Source organism: Ailuropoda melanoleuca, chromosome 5 (assembly GCF_002007445.2).
Source record: "Ailuropoda melanoleuca isolate Jingjing chromosome 5, ASM200744v2, whole genome shotgun sequence".
NCBI classification, from domain to species: Eukaryota; Metazoa; Chordata; class Mammalia; order Carnivora; family Ursidae; genus Ailuropoda; species Ailuropoda melanoleuca.
The window spans coordinates 20,308,330-20,324,000 of record NC_048222.1 but is presented as its reverse complement, the minus strand read 5'-3'; the positions used below and the strand labels follow the sequence as shown (position 1 = coordinate 20,324,000).

The 15,671-nt window shown below is 50.1% G+C and overlaps 1 protein-coding gene across 14 annotated transcripts in view; it reads left to right on the top strand.

Moving 5' to 3' along the window:
• Positions 1-15,671, top strand: part of FARS2 (phenylalanyl-tRNA synthetase 2, mitochondrial) — a 558,277-nt gene that overhangs the window by 534,966 nt on the left and 7,640 nt on the right. For 13 of the 14 annotated variants that reach the window (XM_034660378.1, XM_034660377.1, XM_034660375.1 and 10 more), the window contains one exon: positions 1,839-2,127. The exons of the other annotated variant lie outside the window; for it this stretch is intronic. In XM_034660378.1, the coding sequence (XP_034516269.1) occupies positions 1,839-1,977 (139 nt within the window). In that variant the 3' untranslated portion in view covers positions 1,978-2,127. Of the gene's footprint in view, positions 1-1,838; positions 2,128-15,671 lie in introns of those variants that run through there. 14 annotated transcript variants of the gene reach the window in all.

The window sequence follows — 15,671 nt, the reverse complement described above, 5'->3', positions numbered from 1 at the left end:
AAATAAATAAATCTTAAAAAAAAAAAGAGAGAGAGAGAAAGAGAGGAGTTCCTAGAAAACAAATAAAAGTAAGTCTTCTCTCTCTCACCAGTGATGTTAGGAAAAGGCAAAGCTGGTTGATTTTCAGTTGAATCTACTGAATTATCACCAAATATTCTGCCAATTTTATTTCTCTCAATTTATTAAATTAATCCATATGTTTATGATTCATTTACACCCCACTCATCGAAATGTTTTATAAAAGCTGTTTGAATCCCAGGAATCCTGATGGGGGCCTTCTCTGAAGCACATAGAAACAAGATGATAAATTTTTCCCATTCATCTTGGATTGGAAATCTCAACTTGTCGAATGGCCATATTACCAACTCTTCAGCTAAGTAAGAGATGCCAGATGGAACCAACGAGAAAATGGACTAACAGTTGCCACAAGGATACTCTGGCCTCACACTCTTGTAGCATTTCATCACTTGCAGAGCCCTGTCACTTTCTGAATTGGACTCTGCAACAGTTTGGGCAGCTTGGCGGAGTTAGTGCTGTGCTCTTGCCTCTTTCAACAGAGAAGGAACAGAGGGCAAGAAGGGCATGTCGTGGCCTGGAGGCACAGGAACCCGCGCTAGGACCCTGGGCTGCCGCAGCCTTGTAAGGGGCCTGTGTCCCTTGCTCAGACAAGGCATTAGGAGGGCTGGCCCACACCTTGGCCTGCCAGTGCTTACCTCCACACACACACACAGGAAACCATCACACCCTTGCATGGTCGCCAAGTCACTGACAGCCTGGGCCCCCAGATCATGAGGCTGCACTTGTTCTCGTAAACGTTTGCCTCATCTTCAGGCATCTACAATTCCTCTGACCTCTTTCTCCCTCCTTAACTCGTTGCTCCTCCTCCAGAACCTTCCAGCTCTCAGAAACTCAGGGTGTTGCAGCATCCTTTCTTGGTGATGTCAGGTTGAAAGAAAAGCCTGTCTTCCGTACCTAGGGGAGGCCAGCTGGGGGCTTCAGCAGCCACAGAAGGCCCAGTGCAGCTGGGCACAGTCGGGCGTACCTCTGCTTGGACAGTTTCTCAAGGACCCCAGCAGGGCAGGCCTTGCCCTCCCAGCAGTACCGTGAGGCATGCCCAGTGTACCTGGCACACACAGGCTCACCTGTGGAGAAAGCCTCTCGGAGCACGTACACGGAGCATCTGTACCAGGCGCTGTGGCTTTTCACATGTCTCTGTGAAGACTGAGTTCTGCAAAGTCCCCTCTACCTGGAACTTGGAAGCATGTCCATATGGCACAATTGTCTGTATGCTTTCCACGGCCTGCAGGGGTGTGAAGAGAGTGATACCTCTCAACCTTCTAGACGGCTGTAGCCCCCGGGGCCAGTCCCGGCCTTGTGACCCCGGTGTGCCTTCCACACATGATTGTTTTCTGTGCCATGAGAAAGGTGGAGGCATACTGGCCTTGATTCCTAACCCTCTCTGCTTATCAGAGTCTCCTGGGGAGCTGACAAAAAGTCCAGAAACCCAGAGTCCCCCTCCCACCTGCTGGACCACAATCGCCAGGGCTTGGCCCAGGAAAATCAGACTCATAAGAAACGCCCTTCCCAGGGGACTTGAATGCATCTGGGCCGATGGGAAGCAGCAGTCTTGATTATTCAAGTCAGTGTTCCCCTAACACCACCTCCCAAGAAGCCCGTAAGAGGTGCAGGCCGTTAGTGAGAGTGATGTCTCTGCACCACCTGGATCCCATCCTCAGCTCCCCATGGGGGTTGATCTGGTGGAGGGCCGCCAGCACGGTTCCTGCAGGTGGCGGACATGCCTGTCCCTCACTCACCTGCCTTTCTCTTCCGTTCTCCAGGACGCACAAGACCAGCCACTGCTACCGCATCACCTACCGCCACATGGAACGGACCCTGTCCCAGAGAGAGGTCAGGCACGTGCACCAGGCCGTGCAGGAGGCCGCCGTGCAGCAGCTGGGCGTCGAGGGCAGGTTTTGATGCCGCTGCCGGGACCAGGCCGCAGCCTCTCGGGGCTCCACGATTTGCGAGAGAGAAAAGGATATTGTTTGTGGACTGGGGCATCTGTCATGTTTTGATAAATGGGTCAGAGTTAGGACTTTCAGAAAATAAAGGATCGCTCTTGAGAAACTGTTGACATAGCATTTGTCTTTCTTTTATTTGGGGAAATGGGGGAAAAAGAAGCAATAATGTAAGAGTTCCCTCCTCTTCCTTTAAGAAACGCTTTGCCCGTTGGCGCTCAGTGTGGTTAATCGGTCCCTGGGTTCCATTAAAGTATAAACACCAGGCGTGATTTCTTGCCTGACAGGCTCTTCCACCCTTCTAATGAGTGAAGCCACACAAAGGGACATCAGAAACTCCAGACACCAGAAGATTGTTTGAATCTGCTTCCATGCTTGCTTTTTTCTCTTCATTTTCTGCTTTGCAAAGGGCAGGCTTCAAACAGGGCACTAATGAAATGCCAGGGCCCCCCTCAAAAGTGAAGGCAATCACATGTCGGAGTGGGGCAGGATATTTCTTGCTTTTCATAAACCCATGGCTTGGAGCCAGGCCTCTGCCCCCAGGGCTTGGGCTTAGCTCCCTTCTGGCCCACCAGCAAGGGAAGAAAGGAGCAAGAGCCGCCCCAGAGGCTGGGAGGCGCACAGGGGCCCCGTCCTTGAACCCCTGCGAGTTTTATTGCCTGACAGAAGGCCCCTGCTTCTGGAGACGACCTTTAAGGAAGAATATGGGGCTTTGATGCCCCCCCTTTCCATCCCAGGCACTTTGTTGTCTGCCTGCCTCACTCCTGACCATTTTTAATAATCAAATTCCATCCCTGGCACGATGCTGGAGGCTGATGGAGGACTGCAAGGGCTGGGATAAATATTTGATGAGGGGTGGCCATTATCAGCTAGTGGCGTGGGGGTTGGGCAACTGCTCTCAAAGGGAAGGAATGGGCTTTCATGTCATTTGACCTTGTTATTCATGTGTACTTTTCCTTTGGATTTTCAGTGAATTAAGGAAGCAGTACCCCAACTCCTGCACCCGAGGGTGGAATCAAACTGCTGCCCAGGGTCCTGGGCCCCCCCGCGTGCAGTTCCTTAAGTGGGTAGATCTGAGTAGGCATGCACAGTATGATTCGTAATGTTCCGTAGAGTTTGCTAGCAGACCATTTCTTCTCCAGCCTTGGGCTGCATTTCCAGAGGTCCTTTTTATCCCCAAGACCAATTAGGCATTGATTAATATTCTCCAATAAAACAAGTTAGGTGGGTACTACCCAGAAAATCAGGGTGCCCCCCCCCCCGGCCCACAACCAGAGCAGAGAGTTGTCAGATCCTGTGCTTGTGCCCAACCCTCTCCTTGGGCCTGGAGGAGTGACATTCAGGGGGGTTCACAGAGGGCTCTCAACACGCTATATCGTTATCTAGATTTTACAAATGAGGCACTGAGGCCTAAAGAAGTCACAGGACTTGACCGGGAACGATATGCAGGGGATGGCCGGCCTCACACTCAAGCCTCCCACCTCCAGATGAATAACTCCCATCTGAGCAGACATTGGTTTGGCTGTAGGGTCTGTGCTTCCCTCCAGCTTCTGGGGCCTTTGTTCCATTCGGAGAACTCCAGCTGCATGGGCTCCACTCCAGTGGTCTGGCACTCACACCAAACTGGGCCTGCCCCCCCCCCCCCAGAGCCCAGGGAACATCCGGCTCTTGACTTTTCGTATGGTTCCCACAGGAGAATACATAACGAGAAAGGAAATGATAAGAAAAGCAATTTAATCCGAAAGATGAATAGCACTTTGCAGCTCAAGAACAGACAGCTCTGTACAAAGTCGAGTGCAGTGACTAACACCAGCACCAGGAGCCTCCGGGATGCTGGGTTCCCTCCTTTGTATAATAGGAGTAATCATAGCACCTACCACAGAGGGTGCTTGTGAGGACCAAATGAGACATCTCATGTGCTGTACTTGGCACAGAACCTGGAACCGAATGAGCCAGCAGTAAATGATACCTGCTGTGACCATTATTCAGGTGGGAAAAGGTGGAACTGTGGAATATTAGAACAGGAACAGATCCTGGAGAGGGGAGCCTGGGTGGCTCAGTCAGTTGGGCGTCCGACTCTTGGTCATGACCTTGGGGTCGTGGGATCAAGCCCCGCGTTGGGCTCCATGCTCAGTGGGGAGTCTGCTTGGGATTCTTTCCCTCTCCCTGTGCCCAATCCCTGCTCTCTCTCACTCTTTCAAATAAATAAATCTTAGGAAGAAAAAAAAAAATCCCGGAGAACAGCCATATCTCCCCCTAGATGACTGTCTATACGTGAGGACACTGGAGTCCGGAGGGGCAAGATGATTTACCCGAGGACACAGCTAATTACGGTAGAGCTAGGCCTAGAACTAGGCTTGCCAGAGCCATCTTCCACAACACCACACTGAATCTGTTATCTTGAGCATATCTTTAGGTGTAAGCCCCACTAAAAGCCTTGACACTCATAAGGGTCAGGAAGACTCAGGCTAAGGTTGCAGCTGTGTCCTGGAGCTGAGGACCAAGTGTCCTTCCAGCCCACGTACCACCTGTCTGTGTGAGCAGGGCTCTCCAGATGCCAGCCAGACGGAGGTCAGCAGGCTCTGGCTACTGGTCATGGTGAAGGTCATGGTGATAAATTCTGTGACCAACTGCGGCTTCGAGGGTGGAAACTCGTGGGCTCTGCAGCCATTCGTCCCTGTCCCTTGTCCCCCCTCCCTGGCCTTCCGTCTTTCTGCTGGGGGACCCACTGCTGACCTGATTCCCCTGTGCTGTACCCTGCAACTTGTTATTCCTGGAATCAGCCAGTCAACTCAATGCTGGCCCAACGCTCCCAGCCATTGGCTGATGGTCTGGCAGACAAGAAATGAGAAAGGAAACCCTTCACCACTGGAGGTTCTGTTATTTTTTAATTTATTTTCATATATAAAGGAAATGAGTGAATTCAAAGAATATATGGCGGCCTCCAAGTGCCCACGCTCTGACTCTGCTTACCGAGGCACCCCAGTGGACACATCGTGTCCTCCATTCTCAGGCCAGGAGTCAGCCAGTCTTCCCACTGACCACCATCACTCAAACAACACTTTTGGGCTACTAGCCAGGGCCACGTGCCCCTCCCCATCTCAGGTCATATACATATTTTCGTGGTAGTGGGAGGGCATGTAAGTGACGGTGGAGTTGATGTGGCTAACATAGTGGTCTTCCAGGCACAATGCCCCACCTTCATTCGGCCATTTAGAGTGGGGGCTGCTGTTCTGTGTGACAGTTGGAGCCACCGAAAGAGAAACCAAGTCCAGCCTTCATGGAGCTTATATGCATTCTCTCATTCCATCCTCACAAGCCCCTGGGGCTCATCCTCTTATCATCTCATCTCCAAGGGCAAGATTAATCGTGTGCAGGGAGATGTTGCAAAGCCAGCAGCGCTGGAGAAGTTCCTTCTGACTTCCAGGCCTGTGCTCTTCACTTGCCTCCCACTCCTCCCTGTGCACCTGCCCAGGCCCTGGGACAATGACAGGCAAGGCTGGGAATTCCTTCTGGACTCTGGCAGAGGCAACAGGCCGCTGTTGTGGAGACAATGCCGGCAGGGGCTTCAGGACAGCGACAGCAGCCACAGACAAGCCACAGGACCTCTCATTGAGGTGCAAGGGTCTTTGATGTAGGCCCTTGGGACCAGCTATGGGTTCTATGTCAAAACTACCAAAAGCCCCTTTTTATCCTCTGACGCTCAAGGCCTTCAGTAGATTTACACTTGTAGCCATAGCTACTTTCAGACAGCAAGTCAGATTCAAGGTTACTGTCAGAGCTGAAAAGGTCGGGTCCTGAGTGACAGAGGAGAACCCAAAACTGAACAATCTAGGACCCTGCGGGAGCAAAACACGCTCCTGGATGGGTGTCCTAGCACTGGGGGTGGGGCGATGGGGCAGCGGGCTGGGAGGTAATGTGGTTATTTCTGACCTCAAGGTCATGTTGGCTTGAAGACATGTGTGTGGCTTCAGTAGCCAGAGATGCCTTATTGCTTTAAAAGCAATCAACGGCAACCAAAAAACCAGTGCCCTATTCAAAGGCGAAGGTTCAACACAGATTTCCTGTGATGTTGATGTGACTGCCCTGCTCTGGTACTTTTTCTCTCCCATCCCTGAGCCCTGGGGCTGTTCCCAGGAGGAGAGTAGTGCAGGGATGCCCCACTGGGCACGGGGCCAAGCCCAAGGCTGGGGTCCAGGTCTAAACCCAGCTCTGCCCCAGATGGGTCACCTAGCATCCCTAAGGCTTATTTTCCTCCGCACGAAAATGGAAGTGACAATCCCTGCCCCTCCTCTTGCAGACTGAGTATGGAATGAATGGCTCAGCAAGCAGTAAAAAGATTGGGTGTAAAACTCCTAAGTATTTCCTGTTAGCCTCATGACAGCAGTCTGTCTACTAAGGAGTTGAAAACATGAAGCCTAAGGCCAGGACCAGGGTCCTCTAGTGAGTGGCTAATAGAGCTGGAATTTAAGGCCACGTTTCCAGAAGACGAAAGCGCACAGTCCTTCCGCCGTGTCATATGTCTGCCGAGCACAGAAGGAGGACGAGAACACTGAGACAGCACATTGCCCTGTGCAGCTGCAGCTATAAAATGGGGAGTGCCCTCCATAGTCTTCTGTCTCAAAATGAAAGCCAGTGCGTGTGTGTGTGTGTGCGCGTGCGCGTTTCCCTGTGTGCACACAAGCCTTACAGAGGGCTTGGCATTCTCATGAATCAAACGTTGGAGGGGATGCCAGGCTACACTGAGTTAACAGCAGAAATCAAGGAAGGCACTTGAGATGGGTTACATGACAAGGATCGATCCAAAAAGAAAATCAGTGTGTTACACTCTAGAGCAGCACTTCCCAGCCCATGATCCCTGCCATGCCCTGAGCTCCCGGGAGGTCTGGCGAACTCAGGGGCACCCGGGGCTGTGTGCAAATCCTGGCTTGCCGGCACCTCGTCCTTCCCGGCCAAGAAAGGATTTCAGAATGCAAGTGTGTGAGCTTGACATTTTATAGAGGGAACTTTAAAGTCTATTTTTAACATCTTCTAACCTATCAAGAGTGAATTATTTGAAGTCACCCCAAGCCAAGGAACACCAAAGATGACCACCAAACCACCAGAAACCGGGAAGAGGCAAGGGACGACTCCAGAGGCCACGTGACCTTGCCGACACCTTGACTGTGGGCTTCTGGTCTCTGGAACTGTGCGGGAGTAGATTCTGGTGCTTAAGCCCCCCAGTCTGTGGTACTTAGCTAGGGCGGCCCTAGGAAGCTAAGACAGGCCCCAAGATGGAGGGACCACCCCTCCTTCCCATCAGGACTCTGAAAAGAGGGTCGCCTCACAGTTGGCCCCCAACTCTGCCTGGGGAGGGAGCTAGTAAACGGGGGGCTGTGCTGTCTTTAGGTAGAAACAGGCCTTCAAGAGGAAGAGCAAGTTTTAAAAGCTCTGGTGACTAACATAATATAATAAAAAAACATTAAAAAAAAAATAAAAGCTATACATACCTGAGAGAGTTAAATAAATAAATAAATAAATAAATAAATAAATAAATAAATAAATAATAAAAGCTCTTCACACGCTACGTGAGTCTTCTGGATCCTCCAAGAATCGGCCCTGCATTGGGGAGGGAGTCGCAAGAGTCCGACTGAGAATCTGACCACGGCCCAGGCGGCCGGTGGCTGGGTGTGCTTCTGGGTAGCCGCTTTCACCATGGCCCCAGCCACTGACTGCTTCCCTACATGTGCCTGGGCAGAGGGAGTCCTGCCTGTTTCAAGCGGAGTCCAAGGGATCCCAAGTACCATCTTTCATCCGGTTTCATTTGCCCTCCCCTGCAGAGCCTTCGCTTCAGGCAGCTGGACAGAACTTGCTCCAACCCTGCTTCTCTTCCTTCTTTTTCTTTCTCCCCCCCCACCCCTCCTCTTCCTCTCTCCCCCATCCACCTGCCCCCTGCCCAGCCCACCTAGAGAAGGCAGCTCTGGCCTGGATGAATCCAGCCCTAGATGCTGGGCGTGAAACTGCGGGCCCTGCCAGAGCGGGGAGGTACATTGGCCTCTGCTCACCTGTTCAGCCCCTTTGATGAGGGAAATGGCACCTGGCAAGTCACCGCTCCCTGGCGAGGGCAGCCACTAACTTTCCTGTCGCTGCACATTAATCACCTCCCTGTCCAGGCTGGGCACAGGCAGCAGGGCTCTTAATAGCACGGGGAGACCAGCTCACTGAGCCTCTCTGTCCCCGTACAGCTGAGCCACCCGCAGGACCCCAGAGGAGGGGGAGCTAAGCAGCGCTGGCCTCCCTGCGTCACGCCCCGGGGCCGGCTGGCTCTGCTGCGGTCACGCTGTGCTGTTCCAGTCAGGGCCCAGGCCCCCAGGTGACCTGCCTTTTCTGGGCCAACCCCTCTGGCAGGCTTTGAATGGCGTTCGCTGGTGACTCCACTCAGACCGGGACAGCCTGTTCATTCGTGGAGTTTATGCTGTGTGGGGGCCTCAGGGCGTGAAAAATACCGTTTGCTAGGGCTGCGAAGAGCACATTCTCACGATGAGGAAGATAACGCAGGCGGTCCCCGAGGGGGTCAGGAACTTGGGCTTTGGAATCAGGCAGATGCACGTTGAAGTGTGAGGTCCTTGAGCACAATGCCTCTTCGCCTCACGGAGCCACAGCTGTGGGATGGGGTGCTGACTGTTGTAAGGATTAAGTGACAGTGTGTGGGAAAGCAGCTAGCATTGGAGCTGGTGAGCAGACGCTGAAAGAAAGAAAGGAAATCTGGTTGTGGTTCAGAGGGGGCCATAATCGCAACTGGAGGGATTGTGAGGTCTGGGAAGTTTCTGGAGAAAATGTGGCACTTGGAGGTGTCCCAAAAGTTCTGGACCCAAACGAACCTTAACAATCATTTGTCCATGGGGGCACCTGGGTGGCGCAGTCATTAAGCATCTGCCTTCAGCTCAGGGCGTGATACCGGCGTTCTGGGATCGAGCCCCACATCAGGCTCCTCCGCTATGAGCCTGCTTCTTCCTCTCCCACTCCCCCTGCTTGTGTTCCCTCTCTCGCTGGCTGTCTCTATCTCTGTCAAATAAATAAATAAAATCTTAAAAAAAACACACACACACAATCATTTTGTCCAGTGGCCCCATTTTGGAGATGAATTGCTGAGGCCCAGAGAAGTCCAATGACTTGCTGTACTATCTGGATAACCTCAATGATCAGGTATCGGAATACCCAGTCTAGACCGGCTTACACGATTATCTGAAAGAATGAGAATCCCACAGGACACAGCTAATTCAGCGGTCTGCTGCCATCACCGAGACCCCAGGCTCTTGTCATCTTTGTGTTCTGCCAGCTGCAGCATAGGGACAATGTCTTCCCCTCATGGCTGCAATAGGACTGCAAGAGCAGCAAGCGACATATCTCCACAGAGCCTCCCACAGCAGGAATGAAGATGGCGGAGGGTCTTAGTTTCTCTTCACAAATTTCTTTTTATCACAGGGAACTTATTTCTTAGCCTTCCCTCAAGTCTCATTGACCAGGATTGGTTCACATGCGCACACTCCAACATCGAGGCAACTGGGATAGGAAGTATCTAGCATTTCCAGCCCCTATTGTAGGAAAAAGCCTCGACCAGAGAAAGAAAGGGGAGCAGGGAATGTTATTTTATAGGAAGCCAACAGTGTCTCCCAGACTGGCCCAGTGTCATTCAGCTACTTGGGAACCAGAAACCAGTGGGGCTAGAATAGAACTCATTTCTCTGATGCCAGGCCCAGGGTTACTTCTAGATCCCTCCTTTTGTAGTTTGCTGCCTCTTCGTTGAGCAGGGCCTTAAATATGGAGTGTGATGAAAAACAGGGGGAAGGGCAGCTTGTCCCAAGCGGGGGACTAGTTAAGCTGAAACTTGGGGTCCAAACTCTGAACAGAGTGTGTTTAGAGGCCAAGCCAGGAAGGGTGAGGCCGTGGAGGTCAGCCTGGTTGTGCTAGATGCTGGCGCCACTCGCCTGAGAGCTCGGCGGGCTTCCGCCGGGGCTCACCCCTAAGACCTTTCTGCCCACAAGGTGGCCAACATCCATTTGCAGATTAATCAGTCACAGACAGTGGTGTTTACAATATGAAAGATGGCCCTCCAGAGCTGACACTTTATGAAGTGTGTTTACTCATGGCCCGTGCCTTTTTTCCTAGCGTTTTTAAGCTCTTTACAAATGTTCATTTATTTATGTCCATAACTCATGGTTAGGCAAATGACAAATATTCTTTCCGGCGATGAGAGTATTCACTACCAAGACAAGTGGAGGGACTGGTTCCAACTCACACAGAAACCAGTGTTATGAGTCATGGGGGCTTCCTGTATTTATTGTCAGGGACAGGGGATATCACCAGAAATCAAACTGCTAAACCCTTGGTTGCTTTCTGAAAGCAATTGTGGTTGACCCAAAGTCTTGGAGGCAGCCAGACCCAGGCAGGGGGATGCATGTGGCTCCTGATGGTAGGGCCCTGGTCTTAAGAAGGACGGTGAGAGATGCACTGGAGAGGGCAGGTGTCATGGCTGCTGGCCAAGAGCAGGAGAACATACTCATAATCTGAGAAGATGGCCAGGGAAGCAGGAGGGGATGGCCAGGAGGAGCTGGGCAGTGATCCCCATGGGAGACGGCTGGGAGACGGCTGAGGAGAGGGTTGACAGAGAGCGGAGAAGGGGCTGACTGTGTGAGCAGAGAATAATAGGAAAAGGGCGGCGTCCATCACAGACATGGAGGATACGGCATGGGAGGGGTCTGGAGAGAGGAGATGGTGTCCTTTGCCTTCATGTTTTCTTAGTACAGGATCTCTTGGCTCTGACCATGCTGAGATCCTGGGGGAGGCCAGGCTCTGGGTCTGGGTTCTCTGGGAGGCCAGACTGCTGTGGCATCTAGAGGAAATGAATTCTCTCACTCCTCATTGCCTCGTTCCCTCATCAGGGTCAGAACCAAGGTACGGCAGCAAGCCATCTCTCATGGTAGAGAGGAAGAAACTGAGGGCCTCACGGGAGCTGTCACTTCCATGAAGCCTGGCTGTCAGTGGCAGAACGGAGGCCAGATCCAGAGCTCTGGGCCAGGTCTAGGACTTCCCTACCAGGCCAATGCTTTCATGGTTTATTTTTTCACCACCAAGAAACTCATTTGTGACTTTTCTCCCCAAGGACCCCATGTTTTAAGAGATTTTCATCTACCAAACAACTACATTTATCAAGGAATAATTTATTCGTTTTCCCATTTTTTAAATTAATCAAAGATAGACATAACTGCCAGCCAGACTCTCTGATCGACAGGAGATAACCCTTATTACCACCCTGGGTTGATTTAATTCCTGCCAAAAGCAAAGAAACTTGACATTTTAGATAGCCTGAATAGCCTCATTGTGGGAACGTGAGGTTTTCCATTAAGCTCTGTGAAATATTCAAAACAGCTCCTGGACCCCCACCACTGAATCATGGAGACCCTGGCCTCCAGGGACCCCTATTGGGAACCACTGAACCACATCATACAGGAAATAAGACACAGAGGGAATGTCACTGTCCCAGAGCCCTGCCACTACACCGTTAAAGGGTTTGTGGCCTGGATACAGCCCCTACCAGCCAGGAGCCTCGGACAGACCACTCAATCTCCCTGAGCCTCAGTTTTCCCATCAGTAAGATGGGAATGAGGCCTTAGTCAGGGATCTTAGCTGCAAGCAACAGAAACAAACTCTGCTCTTACCAAGCAGAAAAAGTGTGTTAAAAAGATGCTAAGATGCTTCTCAGTAAGTTAAACATAAGATTACCATATGACCCAGCAATTCCAGTCCTTGATACGTTCCCCCAAAGAACTGAGGACAGGTGTTCAAACAAACACAACAGCTCTGGTCACAACAGCCAAAAGTTGGAAACAACCCAAATGTCCATCAGTGGATGAATGGATGAACAGACTGTAGTCCATCCACACAACAGAATATTCTTCAGCCACAAAAAGAATGAAGTTCCAATAACATGCTAGAACACGGGTGAACCTTGAAAATACTGTGCTTAGTGACAGAAGCCAGGCACAAAAGACCACGTAAGGACTCCATTCATATGACGCATCCAGAACAGGCAGCTCCGTAGCGGCAGAATGCAGATTAGCGCTTGCCAGAGGCTGGGACGTGGACAGGGGAGGAGTGGAAAGTAATTCCTTAATGGGCATGGTTTTTCCATGCCCATTTCTTCTAGATAAAGAAATTCTAGAACTGGATGGTGGTGGTATCGAGAAGTACTTGATGCCTCTGAATTGTGCAATTGAAAATGCTTTGGGTGGTAAATTTTATATGGTGCAGATTTTACGCAATAAGAAAAAAGTCCATGAAGAGGTGTGGCGGGAGTGGCGGAAGGTGCTGGGTGAATGGCAGAGGGGCTGGGAGACACACCTCTGCCCTCACCGTGAGGACATCACCGACACAGCTACACAGACACTGCCCCTTGCCCCGCGGCCCAGGGTCTCCGTCTCCTGCAGCCACTCTGGCCTCAGGCCCCGAGACTCCGGGCTGGTGCATCTGACTGGGGGTGCAGAGTCTCGGCTCTCAAGGTGTGCGAGGCAGGCTGCGGCATGCGGTCTCTGGCATCTTCACCTTGTCTTGTGGGAGTCAGGCCCGCCGAGACACGAAAGGGGGACATTGTCCCAGACTCGGGAAGGCAGGTGAGAGGTGGTTAGAAGGACAAGTGCACGGAGCTCATGTCTACTTCAGACGCAACAGGGAGCAGACAGAAAGAGCCTGGCATGTGGGGGATGTGCGACACCAGGAGAGAAGCAAGTCACAAAACAAATACTGCTCTTCAAAAGGTTTGTGGTGTAAGGCGACCTTTCCCTTCCCTCTTTATCCTTTTCTGAACACTCTCTACCACCCCACCACCCACAAATTCATTATTCAGAGACAATTGTTCTTCACCTTTCCTATCTAGAGGTTTCTACCCTTTGAACAGGATGACAATAGCTGCTGGTCATTTATCTAGTGGACACTAATCCTTGCCGCTGGCTCTCTGTGATTCGCTTTGTGGTTTAACATAGGGGCCCGGCCACTTAAAAGCCGCCTCACAGTAAGACAGTGCCTGGGAGTGGGGCCAGCTGAGGGCGACCAGATGCTGGGTGACAAAATCGCTGCCTGCTGTTGGGGCCCAGTCCCAACCTTGCTGTTCTCTGCTTGGGTGGGGGAGATACGACACATGGGATGGAAAGTCTTGCCTCAAATCTCTAATACAGACTTTTCAAGAAGGAATGGAAGCAAAAGAGACTGGTAGGATCAGAGTTAGGTTTTTAACTGTTTTGCTATTTGCTGTAATTTCAAGCTTCCAGAGAAATTGCAAAAATAGTGCAAGGAACTCCCTTATACCTTTACTCAGATTCACCCCTCGTTTGTGTGGATCCCATTGGCTTGATCTTCCCCCTCCCCCACAGTGCTCCATCTTGCTGTAAATACCCCAGCGGATATTTCTCAAGAACAGGGACAATCTGTTATATAACCACAGCATGATTGTCCAAATCTGGAAATTCTACATGGATAAATATCATTGCCTAATCCTCAGTTCATATTCACAATTCATCAGTTGTGCCCCTAATGTCCATTGAAGCTATTTGGGGATTCTCAAAATATTAGTTTCTAGATTAATTCCACGTGGTCAGAGAACATGCTCCCCCAAGAGTTCAACCTTTTAACGTTTCCTACATCGTCTTCTTTTTTAAAAAATTTTAATTCCAATATAGTTAATATACAGTGTTTATTAGTTTCATGTGTACAATAGAGTGATTCAACAATTCCATATGTTACTCAGGGCTCATCGTGGGACATGTGCTCCTACTCCCCTTCACCCATTCCACCCACCCACCCCCACCCATCTCCCTGTTGGTAGCCATCAGTTTGTTCTCTAGAGTTAAGAGTCTGTTTCCTGGTTTGTCTCTTCCCCCCCCTATAATTGTTTGTTTTGTTTCTTAAATTCCACGTATGAGTGAAGTCATATGGTATTCATCTTTCTCCGACTTATTTCACTTAGCATTATACTCTTTAGCTCCATCCATGTCCTTGAAAATGGCAAGATTTCATTCTTTTTTTATGAGTGAGTAACATTTACATGTGTATATGTATATTTGTGTGTGTGTGTGTAAGTGTGTGTGTGTGTTTAAGTGTGGGTATACCATATACCACATTTTCTCTATCCATTCATCTATTAATAGACACTTGGGCTGCTTCCATAATTTGGCTATGGTAGATAATGCTGCTATAAACATGCGGATGCATATATCTTTTCAAATTAGTGTTTTCATATTCTTTGGGTAAATACCCAGTAGTGCAATTATTGGATCATACGGTAATTCTATTTTTAATTTTTTGAGGAACCTCCATACTTTTTTCCACAGCAGCTGTACCATCCTGCATCTTCTTTTATGGCCCCTCCCCTCGGCACTCCCCAGCCTCCTCCTCCCAGGTTCCCTGGACTCTCATCCACATGCCTGCCTGCATAGTTCAGAGGCCAGCCGTGGAGCCTGGGGCAGTTTATATGCAGATGTTAGTCTCCCATCACTGGCTCTCTCCAATCTGGCATCTCCCCCTTTGTTTTACAGCCATTCAGGCAGCCCCTCTCCCAGCTCTGACCCCTCAAGGCCGTCAGGCTGAGTCTTCTGCCTTAGCTCCATCTGTTTCACCTGCCAACCAGGGAGTGTCCAGGTGAGAGTCAGACAAATGCCCAGTCTATGCACGGTCAGTGCCCTTCTGGTTTCTACCTGTTCATATCCTCTCTCTAGCACCTTCACATAGTTGGGTTGTCTTTTTGTTTTAACGTTCTGTCCAGAGTTTATCCATCAGTATGCGCACACACACTTAGGAATACATCTCATTTATGCCCCGTTCCATAATGTGTACTATCACTCTAAACAGAACAAACTTGACCCCAACAGGATGACTTTCAATTTCAGTTGGCTTTCATCTGATTTACTTATTTACTTATCTGATGAAATTATTGAATCTTTGCTTAACGTTACATGAAGAGGTCATTTGGGGACTTAATATAAATCACAAAAGAATTCAGTGAGGCAAAACTAAACACATATGAAATAAACCAGATACCATATGCTTAAACCTATGAATACTTCAACTAGTAATTCACTTACACCTAAATGTGCAAAGGAGGAAGCATTTCTGAAACATTTCAGCTCGTATTTTATAAAACAGTTTTAAAATATTTGACATAGTTTAGTAATATTCTAGAAAACAGTCTGCCTAGTTTGGATGGTATATTAGTTTTCTCAGGCTGCTATGACAGACTACCACAGGCTGAGTGGCTTAAATAACAAAAATATGTTCTCTCACAGCTCTGGAGGCCGGAAGCCCAAGATCAGGGTGTCAGGAGGGTTGGTTCCTTCTGTGGCCTCTCTCCTTGGCTTGGAGATGCCATCTTCTCCCTGGGTCCTTACACAGTCTTCCCTCTGTGTGTGTCTGTGTCCTGATCCCCCTCTTATGAGGACACCAGTCAGATTGCATTAGGGCCCATCCCAGTGACCTCTTTTAACCTTGCTTACCTCTTTAAAGACCGTGTCTCTAAATATAGTCAGGTACTAGAGGTTAGTACTCATATGAATTTGGCGGGGGCTGGAGGGGAGAGGACACAGTTCAGCCCATAACAAATGGACAGTCTCCTCAGTCTCCTGCCTT